The sequence below is a fragment of the Stomoxys calcitrans genome, chromosome 1, assembly GCF_963082655.1.
Source record: "Stomoxys calcitrans chromosome 1, idStoCalc2.1, whole genome shotgun sequence".
Classification (NCBI taxonomy): domain Eukaryota; kingdom Metazoa; phylum Arthropoda; class Insecta; order Diptera; family Muscidae; genus Stomoxys; species Stomoxys calcitrans.
Window position 1 is genome coordinate 258288902 of NC_081552.1, and position 16149 is coordinate 258305050.

General features: G+C 35.4%; 1 protein-coding gene across 1 annotated transcript; it reads left to right on the forward strand.

The window, feature by feature from the left end:
* Positions 1-388: 388 nt before the first annotated feature.
* LOC106084452 (ceramide phosphoethanolamine synthase) lies at positions 389-15859 on the forward strand. Its single transcript, XM_013248143.2, has 4 exons — positions 389-1583; positions 12118-12463; positions 12540-12697; positions 14708-15859. Exons 1-4 carry the CDS (start codon positions 920-922, stop codon positions 15463-15465), a joined length of 1926 nt encoding a protein of 641 aa, XP_013103597.2. The 5' UTR covers positions 389-919; the 3' UTR covers positions 15466-15859.
* Positions 15860-16149: the final 290 nt, after the last annotated feature.

The window sequence follows — 16149 nt, forward strand, 5'->3', positions numbered from 1 at the left end:
ACGTTTTTTTGGGGGAAAATTTCCCTAAATCGTTCTTTCGGTGGTTGGACAAGGTTATCACATTTGATTTTTTTGGGTTTCTATGGCCAAAATGTTGCCATTTACATATAAAAATTCATATGGCACCAACCAATTTATCAGCTGCTTACGTACATGTTTACATACAAATTTGGGTGTGTGTTGCAATTTCAACCAAAACCCACCCCTTTGAAATAAATAAATAATGAAACACAAAACTATTTAAAAAGAAACTAAATATATGTAATCAACGATACAACTCTGTGGGCCATAAATCTGTGGAATGTCTTGACGGAGTGTTGTAACGGTAATGCCGTAACGTCTCCAATAACGCTGCCTCAGCAACATTAACTGTCAGTGAACCAAACACTTGAAACTTTCACATTTTCGTTCTTACGTTGTTAAACAATAATAGAAAAGCGAATAATAAACAATTTCTTCTTTCTGTGCGATGAGGGAGCAAATGAGTAATGTAGTAGTAAATTCATTTGTTAAATGCTGAATACCTAACGATAATAAATATTTCTATTAATTGGAAATTGAGATGTAACTGTCGGCATGTGTGTGTGACCTCATTTACTTAATTTTCTTATAAGTAATTTCACTTCATCGTGATAGAAAACCGCAAACACGAAAAAAGTTAACTAACGTTACGATGAATAATTTGCCAAAAAAATTGTAATTGATGAAAGTACTTTTCGCTGAATTATACTGAAAGCAGATAACTAACTATAAACTGTCAGTTTTGTAAATAGTGGCCGTATTTCTCTTTGTCAAATGAAAAATTTTTAGAAATCTGGATGGAATTGAGTGTTATCCTGCGGATTTGTTCCTCCTGAGCTGTGTTAGACTATGATTTTATTCGTTTGTTAAAAAGGACATACACAATAGCTAATGCAAAATGGATCCAAATAGCCAAGCAAACACGGAAAACCTGCTAAACCAGGAAGACGAAGTAATCAAAGACAGCATATTGCAATGGGAAGTGAATCATGTTGTTGAATGGGCTAAGAAAAACAAACAGACACCTGAGATTATTAAATGTCTGTTATTGGAGCAAATAGATGGGCAAGTGCTTTTATGCCTTACGGAGGAGGACGTACGAGATTTTCGTTATCGTCTAAACTATAATCTAAAATTTGGAGAACTCAAGAAGTTGTGGCATTCAATTTATCGTTTGCAACAACAACATTTCCATAATTTCAATCTCTCCAGCAATGCCGCCTCAGCTACAGTAACGCAACTTTCAAGCAGCGTTAATCATAATTCGAACACAACAAAAGCAACAAATGTTAGAAATAATCTTAGAACAGAAGGATCACCTTTGCATCAACATCATAACCACCATAGAAATACCTTGGGCAATTCTGCCAATTCATATATGCTTGGAGGCTGTGGTGGCATCTACAATCATGGAGTCAGCGGACGTAGTTGTAACATTCCCTGTGGAGCTTTATTGGATTCATACAACGATTGTGAAAGTTGTGCACCAGAACTTTCTTCAGTATCGGATAACTGTTCTGCGAACATACCTCCGGAATTCTTTAAAACTGCTATTAGCCTAGGTAAGATACATACATATTTACAGTGTGTAGTATTAATGTAGCTGAAATGGTTGGTTCATGCATAACATAGTATGTATGTGGAATGTACATTAAGACAATAGCTTTTATTACATTTCTTATCGCTTAACGTTGGTTCTTTTGTGGTTGCTATAGAAAATGCAATATAAACACTATCGGAAGAATATATATTATAATAAATAATCGGGCGTCATATACAATGAGAATTGAGTAAACAAAATATTTTGTCATGTAATGATCGTCGACCAAACCATCGCTTACCAGAATCGTCAGAACTTTGAGTTCCGGAATGCAATTGAATTTGCCGACAATCAGCGGTATCGAGTGAAGAGTCTCAGAGCGAAAGTGGGCTGCACGGCTCTTTCTTAAATAATGCATGCCTATGATGCTCGATAAGACAGGACGAGTTATCAGCGCCTTTAAATAACCAATGGCCTTCAAGTTCCATTGGGTATCGGTTCTATGAACCGCATCAAGTTTGTTCACTTATAGGAGCTTGACGTTGCGCCAAGTAACTTGAGCAACGTAGGTACACATGCTTGTAAACCATATAAGGGAGCAGAGTCTTTGATTTACCAAACTATAAGCAAAAATTATTATATTTTCTACAAACTTAACTGATATTGTGTAGATGCCACCCATATGGTACTGCTTAGTTTAACAATTACCGGTCAATTATTTTTTTATATAGCCGCCAAACGATCCCTGATTTTCTTATTTCTATTTCGCACTTTGCGGTGGCATGCCAAGTATTTTGATCCTCGGACCGGGAAATAGTGGTCGGTATTCTCATAAAGCATGGTTTGGTTGAGCTTAAAAAAAACTGCTAATATATTCTGCCAAAGCGTACAATATAGGTACTCGATTTCCCGTAAATCTACATTTTTCAGCATGAGTTTAGAGACCCTGTCAATGCCTTTTTCCTAAGACGACGTGACGCTAACTTCGTGACAAACCGTTTCTCATTCCGAAACACCAAATACCTGGTTATGTTGATGCTTTCAGATAATTAAAAAAAGTGGAGAGTCTCAGTGAGGAGCCGGGCCGGAGAGGCCACCAGCTCTTGCTTAAATACTGAGTAATAACAATGCTCGAAATGACAAGCCGAATTATTGGCGCCTTTAAATTACCAATGATTATCATGTTCCCGCAGCTATTGGTCCTAGCACCGGAACGAGCTGTTCGATCAAACAGTTGCCAATAAAAGTTTTGGGCGAACATCTGTGGGTTGGGGTCAGAAATCTTTAGAATTCTTGCGTTAGAAAGAACTTGCGTTAGCAGTTAGCCTGCTGCTTCTAACTATTCGCCTAATTATCACAGCATGGATGCCTACTGGAGGAATCCTGATGGACCTTCTTTTGACAAAGCATAACGGCGGTCTCTGCACAGAACCCATGTATAGTGACACCCATTGCAATGGGATACGCTGTTGATTTGATTTACTTGAGGCACAAAGTTCTATAGCAGCTTTGTAGCTGTAACAACACTTCACAATGCCGAAGCCTGAACATAGTCCTAAAATAACAAGCAAAAGAGACCCCGATTTCGGCATGTGCGTTAAAATTTTTAATCATAAAATTAACTTTTAGTCAATTTAAGTACGGACTTTTCAAGGGATCGAGATGTTGTACAGTGTATGTATGTACAAATTGATTTTAATTGTATCTTTCTATTAATACTGAAAAACCATGCCAGAAAAGGTAAGGAAATCTAACAGACTTTTTTTTAGCTGTTTCCTTATTTTTAGACAAAAGCGTCAAATATGTAAATCACTATGACGTCAAATTTTAAATGATTTACTTAAATACATTCGTAGGTTCATGAAATCGAACACAAATATTTTTAAATCTCAGTATTTACAATGGACGACATTGTCAACAACAATGTATGACGAAACGTTTGAGTGCGTCAGTGTTCATAATAAATAAACGAACTTATTGATATAAAGGTTATTTGCATTTATATTTAAATTGACCATAAAATGTGTGTTTGTATGTATGTATGTCCGCATTTAAACAGTTGAAGAATCAATTACGAAATCAATCGTATGAATATTTATAACTCGTTTAAACCCTGTACATTCGAGGGCGTGTGATTTAATGCTAATGTTAAGATGCATTATGATGAGTGTCTTTGAATGTTTGGTTCCCGGCGGTCTCGTCAATCAAAGGAGGCTTGGCTTCATTTTAGGTGAAAAAGGTCTGGGATGCCGTATCTAAGAGATGGTTGGGGAAATTACTTTTTAAGTAACTAAAGGTATTGAATTATGGAAAGTTAAATTTGAAAAATAGTGAAAGTATTCCAGTAATCGTGTCATACGCCACTGCCAGTTTGCATATGTTTATTTTCTTTGTCTAAAACAAAATGATAAGAAGGGAATGATAACATATGATAATACAAGAAAAATTTGTTTTCGGCAAGGTTTGTGCGTTTACGATAAAAGATACTTGTCATAAGACATACACCCTCTGCAACCCCACCAAACGATATCCCTCCAAACATTTGGAAGTGACTTTCCTCTTGGATTGTTACTTTTTAGGTCCTTTTGTATGATATATTGTAGAGATTTCATGATTTAAAACAAGAAAATATTGGGTTGCCCAAAAAGTAATTGCGGATTTTTCATATAGTCGGCGTTGACAAATTTTTTCACAGCTTGTGACTCTGTAATTGCATTCCTTCTTCTGTCAGTTATCAGCTTTAGAAAAAAGTGTAAAAAAAAGTATATTTGATTAAAGTTCATTCTAAGTTTTATTAAAAATGCATTTACTTTCTTTTAAAAAATCCGCAATTACTTTTTGGGCAACCCAATACATTACTATCGGAATTCTATCATTCATGTATCGCTTATTAGTTTCTCATAGTCAACTGTTATTGTTACGAATTTAAAGATAGGTTTTTGTTGTTGTTTTGGACGTTAACGCAAAAAAGAAAGGCGCTTAGCACAGAGGGATAGCATATGCCCCACAATCGTAAGGTTGGCTGTTCAAATCACAGTCAGGGAGAATCCTTGTAAATAAAATCTTCGACTATTAATCTCGATTTGAAAACGAAACAAATTAGAAAGAGGAATAAAAATTAGCTTCACTCTAACGGGTAAAAAAACATTAGGCAAAAAATATTTATTTTTATTAAAGACGTTGATAATCGATTGTTAAACTTTGTTTTAACACTTATTGAGTCACTCATGGGTATATATCGCCAAGTGGCACGTTTTTTCCCGTACCGAGACACTAATTAGAGAAAAAAATGATATCGCCCGAGATTGTTTTCAACTACCTTGAGTGCAGATTTAGTGACTCGAACGACAGAAAATGTTTGCTGAAATTGTTACTGAAAGTTGTTCGAGTACTTCATTTTTCCAGCAGAAGAGAACAGGAGAGTGCGTGAGAGCGAGCAAAATTTTGGTAGTTCGGTAATTGAGAGCTGGCAAATTTCTACTGGAGGTTTTTCCCAGCAGAAATTTGCACCTGTTTTATGAAAGCCAGCTGTTAAATTCAAACGGAGAGACATAGAGTGTAACGGTTGTGCTTATTTTCCTGCAAATTTTTGATGGAAAAGTACAGGGCTATTAAAAATAACACAATACTAGAAAAAAGCCTGAATAATAATGCTAAAGTTCGAGACATAGATAAATACGTATAACTAGTTAAAATCCCGGCACAGGATAGCTGTGAGTATCACACAGGTTGCAACATTGAGGTTTTTAGCTGTGAGCTACCGGGCGCGTCCACAGGTTGCAGATAGTGGAGTGGAATACTCCATACGGAGTATATGCAACGGCAGTCGCGGACAATCAGCGGTATCGAGCGGAGAGTCTCATTGAGAGGCCGTGCGGCCTCGGCTTTTGCACAAATACTGAGTCGAAAAATGCAGACCTTATGCCCCATAGCAGCTATATCGAAATATGTTCCGGTTTGGACCAAATACTAATAAGTACCAGTAATTGTTCAATTGTGTATAACAAAATATTTGTCTTTTTAGTAGCTAAAGGGTGATTTTTTTGAGGCTAGGATTTTCATGCATTAGTATTTGACAGATCACGTGGGATTTCAGACATGGTGTCAAAGAGAAAGATGCTCAGTATGCTTTGACATTTCATCATGAATAGACTTACTAACGAGCAACGCTTGCAAATCATTGAATTTTATTACCAAAATCAGTGTTCGGTTCGAAATGTGTTCAAATTTTGACAAATTTTGTTCAGCGATGAGGCTCATTTCTGGTTGAATGGCTACGTAAATAAGCAAAATTGCCGCATTTGGAGTGAAGAGCAACCAGAAGCCGTTCAAGAACTGCCCATGCATCCCGAAAAATGCACTGTTTGGTGTGGTTTGTACGCTGGTGGAATCATTGGACCGTATTTTTTCAAAGATGCTGTTGGACGCAACGTTACGGTGAATGAACACATTTCGAACCGAACACTGATTTTGGTAATAAAATTCAATGATTTGCAAGCGTTGCTCGTTAGTAAGTCTATTCATGATGAAATGTCAAAGCATACTGAGCATCTTTCTCTTTGACACCATGTCTGAAATCCCACGTGATCTGTCAAATACTAATGCATGAAAATCCTAACCTCAAAAAAATCACCCTTTATATCTAAAAATAAACCGATCCGAAACATATACGATAAGTCACCGAAATCGGATTATAAATGCGGCTTTTATGGTGCCAAGATTTTAATTCGAAATATCTATATATCCAAATATATCCAAATCTGGACCGATTTTGGCCAAGTTTCAGAAAAATGTCAAGGAGCCTAACACAACTCACTGTCCGAAATTTCGGCGCAATCGGACAATATATGCACGTTTTATGGCCCCAAATCTTTAAATCGAGAGATCGGTCAATATGGCAGCTATATCCAAATCTGGACCGATCTGAGCAAAATTGAAGAAGAATGTCGAAAGACATAACACAACTTACTGTCCTAAATTTTGGTGACATCGGACAATACATGTGCCTTTTATGGACCCAAAACCTTAAATCGAGAAATCGATCTATATGGAAGATATATCCAAAACAAACTGGATCTGGGCCATATTGCAGAAGTATGTCGAGGAGCTTAACTTAGCTCATTTTCCCAAATTTCGGCGATATCGGACAACAAATGCGCCTTTTAGGGGCCCAAAACCTTAAATGGAGAGATCGGTCTATATGGCAGCTACATGCAAATCTTGTTCCGTCTAGGCCAAAAAGGCAGAGGTATGTCGAGGGGCTTAATTTAACTCATTTTCCCAAAGTATGTCGAGGGGCTTAACTTAACTCATTTTCCCAAATTTCGGCGATATCGGACAACAAATGCGCTTTCTATGGGCCCAAAACCTTAAATGGAGAGATCGGTCTATATGGCAGCTATATGCAAATCTTGTTCGGTCTAGGCCAAAAAGGCAGAAGTATGTCGAGGGGCTTAAATTAAGTCACCTTCCCAAATTTCGTCGACATCGGAAAATAAATGCGCCTTTTAGGGTCCCAAAACCTTAAATCGAGAGATCGGTCTATATGGCAGATATATCCAAAAACTGGACCGATCTGGGCCATATGCAGAAGTATGTCGAGGGGCTTAACTTAACTCATTTTCCCAAATTTCGGCGATATCGGCCAACAAATGCGCCTTTTTAATGGGCCCAAAACCTTAAATCGAGAGGTCGGTCTATATGGCAGCTATATGCAAATCTTGTTCGGTCTAGGCCAAAAAGGGCAGAAGTATGTCGAGGGGCTTAAATTAATTCACTGTCCAAAATTTCGGCGACATCGGACAATACATGCGCCTTTTATGGGCCCAAAACCTTTAATCGAGAGATCGGTCTATATGGCAGATATATCCAAAACTGCGCCGATCTGGGCCATATTGCAGAAGTATGTCGAGGGGCTTAAATTAACTCACTGTCCAAAATTTCGGCGACATCGGACAATAAATGCGCCTTTATGGGCCCAAAACCATAAATTGAGAGATCGGTCTATATGACAGCTATATCCAAATCTGGCTCGAGGTCATTTTTCGTTTTCGTAAATATGCTTTAGAAGAAGTCCAATACCAAATTTTAATGGCCACTCATGAATGTATCAAAAGTTGTTCAATAAAAAGCGTCTCCTGTAATATTTGGATTTTGTCGCTTACATCATTTTCGTATAACAACAAACATAGAATACAAAGTAACTGCATTTGGTGTTGAGCCAACAAATTCAAAACTTCGATAAAAACTATTTATATAAGGCTATTTGTATAACAAGGTCGAGCTTTGATTATGCCAACAAGAAATACAAATTTTTGCCATGAGAAGAAATTTTTGCAATGAAGTGAAAAAAAATTCTTTAATCTACTTACAGGGAATTAAGAGATTTGAAATTACTTTCGAATGAAAAAAATCTTTCATGTATTGTAAAAAAATGTTATTGTTGTAGCAGTGTGTTATACACTGAGGCGGAAGCCCTGGCCGATGAAGACCCCCATCGGGTCAATCCGGTACGTACAACCGGCTGCCATGGTCAGAAAGATGTGTGACGCACGCTACAAAAAATGGAATATCTTTCGAGGTTAGTGTATATTATGGTTATTTTAAGCGAATTTTGCGTACTAATCTCAAAAATGATATGCAACCTAAAAGTTTTAAATTTTCTTGTCTAAAGCTGTGAACTCAATGTGACGCAAGCTACATTTCTTCCACTAGCTTAGGGTTGGTATTCTGTTCCTTTTTTCATGCGAAAATCTATTAAACTCCATATACAAAAGAAGGTATAAGCTAAAAAATTTTAATTTTTACGCCAATGGCTTAAAAAGAACAACTAAAAGCAATTATACCTAATGTAGTAGAAGGTTGGTTTAAGTTGGTACAAAAAATGTTATGTAATTATGTTAAAAAATTATGTTTTAAGGTTTTTCACAACAACAATTCCAGCTCTCTGAACAGAATACTCTACTTTATAAATGAACAGTGTTGTATTTATTTTAACGGAATAAGGTATGTTATCGTTTATTAACAAAATTTAAGAGAGATTTTATGCTTGCTTATGCATGCTTATATGAATTTTGTATTATGATTAGTTTTATGGTCTAGAAGCAAAAATGTGCTTTGGATAAAAATTTAAGCAAAATTAGATAAAAATTTAGACATTTATGGGCTCAAAAGGAAACATTGTAATATATGCTTATATGACAGTTATATTTATCTGTAAACTAATTCGGGTCGTATTAAGTACGGGTATTCAAAGGCATAAATGTAACTCTTTTACCAAATTCTACCCAAATCCGATTAATATTAAGACTTCTGAGGGATCCACAAATCAAATGGCAGTTTTGGGTTATAATGAAATGGAAACAAAATTTTAGCCCCTTCTGGCTCCCCACTAGCTTTGTCCATAGCTTCAAAATTGTTTTTAATGTTGCTTTTACTAAGAAGAGAAGAAAATAAAAAAAATGTTTAGAGTTTTGAATTAAAAAAAGTTGGTGACAGATCACACTGTGACGCCATCTACAGAAAATAATTCATATTATTTTCATATTTTGTTTACTTGAAAAGCACATGAAGCGTCATGCCGAAAAATATATGATTTTAAGAAAGAACAGTTTTTTTGCACTTAAAAAATGAAAAGACATTTTTCGTGACGCACGTTAAAACGCACAGTGTTTTAACGTGAAAATTATTAGAACATTTTTTACTAATCTTAAAAAAATGATTCAAATTAGAAGAGTCCAAAAATTCTTTTTTTGTAGTTGACCTGTTTGTTCTTTTATGCAATTTTTGTTCAGCTTGAGGTATTTTCTCTTCAATTAAATTCACTGCATTTCGGGTGTTTTTAATAAAATTTTATTTTCATTTCGTATTTACGGCAAATATTTCGATAACCGCCGGTAATAATTTTCGAGGCAATTGAGTTTAGTACTCTTCCTAAATGGAGTTGATTATGAACTTTGTCAACAAAGAGACACCAACAACTTAAAAAACTGTTTGATGTCTCTTTGTCAACAAATGAAAATAAAATTTATTTAAAAACACCCGAAATCCAGTGAATTTAATTAAAGAGAAAAAGCCTGAAGCCGATAAAAAATTGCGAAATAAAACAAGTAAAAATGCGTTAAGTTCGGCCGGGCCACCAGTTCGGGTATATATGTAAAACACCCATGCACAACTTATGCCCAAATACCGAAAGCTATATCGAAACATGTTCCGATTTGAACCAAATACTAATTGGTGCAAGTCATTGTTCAATTGAGATTAACAAAATATTTGTCTTTTTAGTAGCTATATCTAAAATAAAACCGATCTGAACCATATACGACACGGATGTCGAAAAGCCTAACATAAGTCACTGTGTCATATTTCATTGAAATCGGATAATAAATGCGCCTTTGATGGGGCCAAGACTTTAGATCGAGATATCGGGCTATGTGGCAGCTATATCCAAGTCTGGACCGATTTGGGCCAAGATGCGTAAAAATTTCGAAGAGCCTAACAAAACTCACTGTCCCAAATTTCGGCTAAATCGCACAATAAATGCGCCTTTTGTGGCCCCAATACCTTAAATCGAGAGATCGGTTTATATGGCAGCTATATTGAAATCTGGACCGATCTAGACCAAATTGAAGAAGGATATCGAAGGGCCTAACACAACTCACTGTCTCAAATTTCGGCGATATCGGACAATAATTACGCCTTTTAGTGGGCCAAAGCCTTAAATCAAGAGATCGGTCTATATGACAGCTATATTCAAATCTGTAGCGATCTGGGCCAAAATGAAGAAGGATGTCGAAGGTCCTAACACAACTCACTATCCCAAATTTTGGCAAAATCGGACAATAAGGGAGTAAGACCTTTAATCGAGAGATCGGTCTATATGGCAGTTATATCCAAATCTGAACCGATCTGGGCCAAATTGAAGAAAGATGTCGAAGGACCTAACACAACTCACTGTCCCTAATTTCAGCAAAATCGGAAAATAAATGTGGCTTTTATGGGCCTTAAACCCTAAATCGGCGGATCGGTCTATATGGGGGCTATATCAAGATATAGTCCGATATAGTCCATCTTCGAACTTAACCTGCTTATGGGCAAAAAAAGAATCTGTGCAAAGTTTCAGCTCTATCTCAATTTTTAAAGATTGTATCGTGATTTCAACAGACAGACGGACAAACGGACGGACATGGCTAGATCGTCTTAGATTTTTACGCTGATCAAGAATATATATACTTTATAGGGTCGGAAATGGACATTTCGATGTGTTGCAAACGGAATGACAAAATTAATATACCCCATCCTTCGGTGGTAGGTATAAAAAGAGATTAAAATAAAAAAAATCTTTAGAGTTTTGAATTCAAAAATGTTGGTGAAAAAAAATCCGTGACGCCATCTATAGAAAATAATTTGCGATAATTTTTTTAGGTTTTGTGAAATTTTCATATTTTGTTTACTTGAAGAAGCACATGAAGGCCGAAAAATATATGATTTTAAGAAAAAATTGTTTTTTTTGCACTTAAAAAATTAAAAAAAAAAAAAAACAATTTTCGTGACAGCGCAGTGTTGTCTCTGTGAAGAAAAATTAAAAAATTAAAATTATTATGACATTTTTTACTAATCTTTAAAAAAACACTTCAAATAAGAAGAATTGAATTTTTTGTTAGTTCACCTGTTTGTTCTTTTATGCAATTTTTGTTCGGTTTGAGGTCTTTTCTCTTTAATTAAATTCACTGAATTTCGGGTATTTCGATTACCGCCAGTAATCATTTTCGAGGCGATTGAGTTTTGTACACCGTAGCGCAGAGGTTCGCATGTCCGCCAATCACGCTGAACGCTTGGGTTGTAATCCTGGCGAGACTTTCAGAAAAAATTTTCAGCGGTGGTTTTCCCCTCCTAATGCCTAGGCAACATTTGTGAGGTACTATGCCATGTAAAACTTCTCTCCAAAGAGGTGTCACACTGCGGCACGCCGTTCGGACTCTGCTATAAAAAGAAGGCCCCTTATCATTGAGCTTAAACTTGAATCCGACTGCACTCATTGATATGTGAGAAGTTTGCCCCCGTTCTTTAGTGGAATATTCATGGCCAAAATTTGCAAAATTAAAGATTTCTTTACTTTTTACTAAAACTGAAGACTATTAAGAGGATAAATATATGTAAATATTTTGATCTATGTTAACTTTTCCGTAATATAAAAAATGTTTTCTTTTTATTATTACAATGGGACCTTAACCCCGATTTAAAGAACAGTGTAACTCTTTAAATCCAGATTTAATGGCTCGATCATCTGTTTCCCCTTTATAAAATCAGCTGACGAGAGCCTTAAATCCGGATTTAATGAGCAGTGTAAACGGGGTTTAAGGTAGGGTAGAATTTCGATATGATTTCTATATTTAATATCATCAAAGTCCAAATTTTTGTATAAATTTATAAAATTCAATTCAATATCAAACCAAAAAATTCATTTTGGTTTATTTGAAAATTTGGTGGTTGGTAAACTCTATCTGGGATCTGGCCATATATTACATAAATATTCTTGTTTGTCTTTCTCTTTGCAGGTTATTCATTTCTTGTAACTTGGATAACATCATTTGTAATGGTGATTGTCCATGAACGAGTGCCTGACATGAAACGATATCCTCCACTTCCCGATATATTTCTTGATAATGTACCGCACATACCATGGGCTTTCCACATGTGCGAAATAACTGGCACTTTGTTGTTTAGTATTTGGGCGTGTGTCTGTATCTTCCATAAATGTCGCATGGTGATCTTGAGGCGCTTTTTCGCTTTGGCCGGCACTGTGTTTCTTTTACGATGTGTTACAATGCTTATAACATCTCTGAGTGTTCCGGGTACGCACTTGCAATGCAATCAAAACGACTACGCAATTGATGATACAGCGTAAGAATTTGCTTTTTTGTTTGTCTTGAAAAGTGTTACAATATCCTAAAAATGTCAACAATTGTTTCTTTTTTAGTTTAACATTAACTGAAAGTTTGTATTTGCGTATCTCAAGAGCCTACACCATTTGGAGCGGTCTGGGAATGTCAATACAGGGCGTTCGTACCTGTGGTGATTACATGTTTAGTGGACACACAGTCGCACTTACTTTATTGAATTTTTTCATAACAGAGTGTAAGTGAAATTTTACAATTTTTGGAAAATAATCATTTAACTTGATTACATGTTACATTAGTCCTTATTAATTATTTACAAGGGGTATTGTAGGTATTGTATTGTATACCCCATGCAAAGAAAAAAACATGTTCATGATATTAATGATTTTGTCATAATATTTATGAAAAAAATGTTGCAATACGTCCGTAAATCTCAAATCAATGAAACATGTCATAACATTTATGAACATCAAACTTTTATGAGCATTTTACTTAAGATTTAAGAACAAATTTCATAACATTTATAAAAATATTTATTATATTCATGAAACTCTATTCTACTGTTTATGAAATGTTTTCATTATATTTATAAAAATAGATGTAAAGAATACATTTTATAAATAGTATAAATTCCGCTAGAAAAACAAAAGCAAAAGCTTGGATATTCAGTTAAATTTGTGAAGATAAAATTAGTTGAGCATAAATCTAGGAACTGGTTTGTTGTAGTCATACTTGCGTGTGGAAAGGAAGAAGCATTTCTTGTCCAGTCGCTGGGACGGCTAAACCATTCCTATACACAAAACTGACGCCCAATTGTATTCGTGTTTCACAGTTGAAAAATAAATTCCTCGTAAAGGTGATATTCAGTTCAGGATGCTCTTAAAAATTGGAATTGCGATGATATATCGTGGATGCAAATTTTGTCCATGAACATTCCACTAAGGAACAGGAGCAAACTTCTCACATATCAATGAGTATAGTCCGATTCAAGTTAAATGTTTGTACATGTACGACACAAAGTTTCGTACATGTACCACACTAAGTTTCATAAATATAAGAACTTTTTTTCATAAACGATCATATTCATATTTTTTTTTTCATAATATTTATGAACAAAAGGTTATGAAACCCGATTATTACATTTATGAAGAAAAATTCTTTGTGAATGGAGATAACAAGTGGAACAAACATAGAAGAGAAGGCTTTAATACACGGTTTTGACACACATTGTCGAGGCATTGTAATTGTTGCCAGTTAAAATTTTAATGTCATTGGGATTTCTTCATGGCTTTCACATTTGCGCCATAAAATCCCAGAGGTTCAATGGTCAAAATAATTCAAAATGGGTGTAACAAAATATTTTCTTTTTCTTAACATAGAAAATTATCTAAACTTGTTGTGTTCGTTGGGCAAACAAACAAGGCCACAAAGCCTTGGCCATCCTGCAGCATCCACCTACGTCTCATTCGTGGGTCATTCGCATGAATCCTGACCAGCAATTTTCCCCGCTACCACTTGTTTGCCCAGGTCTAAGCTGTGCTTGAGAGCCTTCACGATGATCCTAAGAATGTCCTTGCCTCCTCTAAACGGAGCCTTAGGTGCCCGAACTAAATATTCTAAAATATTGGGTTGCCCAAAAAGTAATTGCGAATTTTTTAAAAGAAAGTAAATGCATTTTTAATAAAACTTAGAATGAACTTCAATCAAATATAATTTTTTACACTTTTTTTCTAAAGCAAGCTAAAAGTAACAGATGATAACTGACAGAATAAAGAATGCAATTACAGAGTCACAAGCTGTGAAAAAATTTGTCAACGCCGACTATAAGAAAAATCCGCAATTACTTTTTGGGCAACTCAATAGCTCAGTACCATTTATGAGGGGGGAAGTCTATCAATGACTGGAATGTCTATGTCCAAGTATTTCGATTTAGAGAGGGGATAATCATCACTGGAAAATGTAGGGGTTTAACGTTATTACCGGAATTTTATTTAAACCTTCATTCGAATACGGTGGTCGGTTTACATATCGAAATGTATATTCCAAAATTGCCTTATGGCAAAATTAAAACTGATAGATGCATGGAAATAAAAATTACAAACAGTTGCCTGTGCACATTTTTTTTTTAATTTTCATACCTTAAAAATAAATTTCAAAATTTAAAAATAAGTGTATAGAATATCATGTGGCAATCGTAGAATGTGTGATAATCCATTCAATACTAATTTCTTTGTTTTTAATTTTTTAGATACACCACGTAATTTATATTTTTTACATACATTGAGTTGGCTGTTGAATATGTTTGGAATATTCTTTATCCTGGCTGCGCACGAGCATTACTCAATTGATGTGTTTGTGGCGTTTTATATAACCTCGCGTTTGTTTCTGTACTATCATACATTAGCTAATAACCAAGCGCTTATGCAACGTGACTCGAATCGTACTCGCATATGGTTCCCCATGTTTAGCTATTTTGAAAGCTCTGTCGATGGCATAATACCAAATGAATTCGATACTGTTTCAGAAATAATAGATAATCTGTTACGCTTATTATTTGAGCTCAAAGACACTGTAATGTTAACAACCTATCGTTTGTGGTTGGAAGCACCTCACCTAAGCATATCCTCTAAGAACGTCCTATTTGTACCTCGGGGCGATTTGTCGTCAAATAAACAACAACGCAATGCTGCAACATCGACGACGACGTTTACAGCATCGAACACACCTACTACGGCGTCTGCGAAAAAAACTGCGGAATTTTGGCGAAGTGCAGATGACGATAACAATGAAAGCACAGCCATGAATAGAAGAAAACAAGTGCACAAGACATTGTCTTCGCCATCACCAACGAGCACAGCAGCAAACACAGTTGATACAAGCGAAGACATTAGCCAAAGGCAAACGGGGCAAAGTGTCTTCCCAAAATCTCAACATCAAAATAGAGAACAAGAGCCCTTGATAACTAATAACAATAAACATATGGAAAAAACCATTAGGCTATCGTAAATGAAATTTTTTGTACATACAGAGAAGCGCAAATAGAATTACCTAGGCAATATATATATATATATATATATATATATATATTATTTCTCCCATTATCCTTCCTTGCTCTCTTTGAACAGTTCTAAACTGCCTAAAAGCTAGTAGTGTTTAAAAAGATATATGTACTATCTGCCCATTGTAATATACTCGTAAATCATTTAAATTATGCATCAAATATTCAATATATGTATTTCCCAAACATTTCCTACAGTTTTCCACATTACGAATAGTAAAGAATTAATTCTTTATATCATCCAATCGAAGCATGTACCAGGTCTCTAAAATTTTCGGTGGATTTGTTGTTTCAAAGCATAACTTCCACCCATATTTAATTAAAAGATATTTGAACTTTCTTCTTTTTATACGTGTAGCATATTGCTAACTAAGCAATGCAATGAGACACTAGTATATACATATATACTACACTTAGAGAAAATAGATTGGTATTACTATACATACTATTTACCTTTGCAGTTGACAACAAATTGTTAGTAACATATGCATCTGATTAGAAGTGATATTATCAGTACAGACTAAAGCAAGCAGTGCCTACAGCTTAATCGCCTAAGAATGGTGAGGTGAGTTAAATACAACAATTTGAATTCCATGCACTTTTGTGAAAAGTATAATCCGGATGCATTCAGG

Coding starts and splice junctions, on each gene's coding strand:
- LOC106084452 (XM_013248143.2), top strand. CDS start 920: ATGGATCCAAATAGCCAAGCAAACACGGAAAACCTGCTAAACCAGGAA. Junction 1,584..12,117: donor TAAAACTGCTATTAGCCTAG/GTAAGATACATA, acceptor TTCTCTTTGCAG/GTTATTCATTTCTTGTAACT. Junction 12,698..14,707: donor GAATTTTTTCATAACAGAGT/GTAAGTGAAATT, acceptor TTAATTTTTTAG/ATACACCACGTAATTTATAT.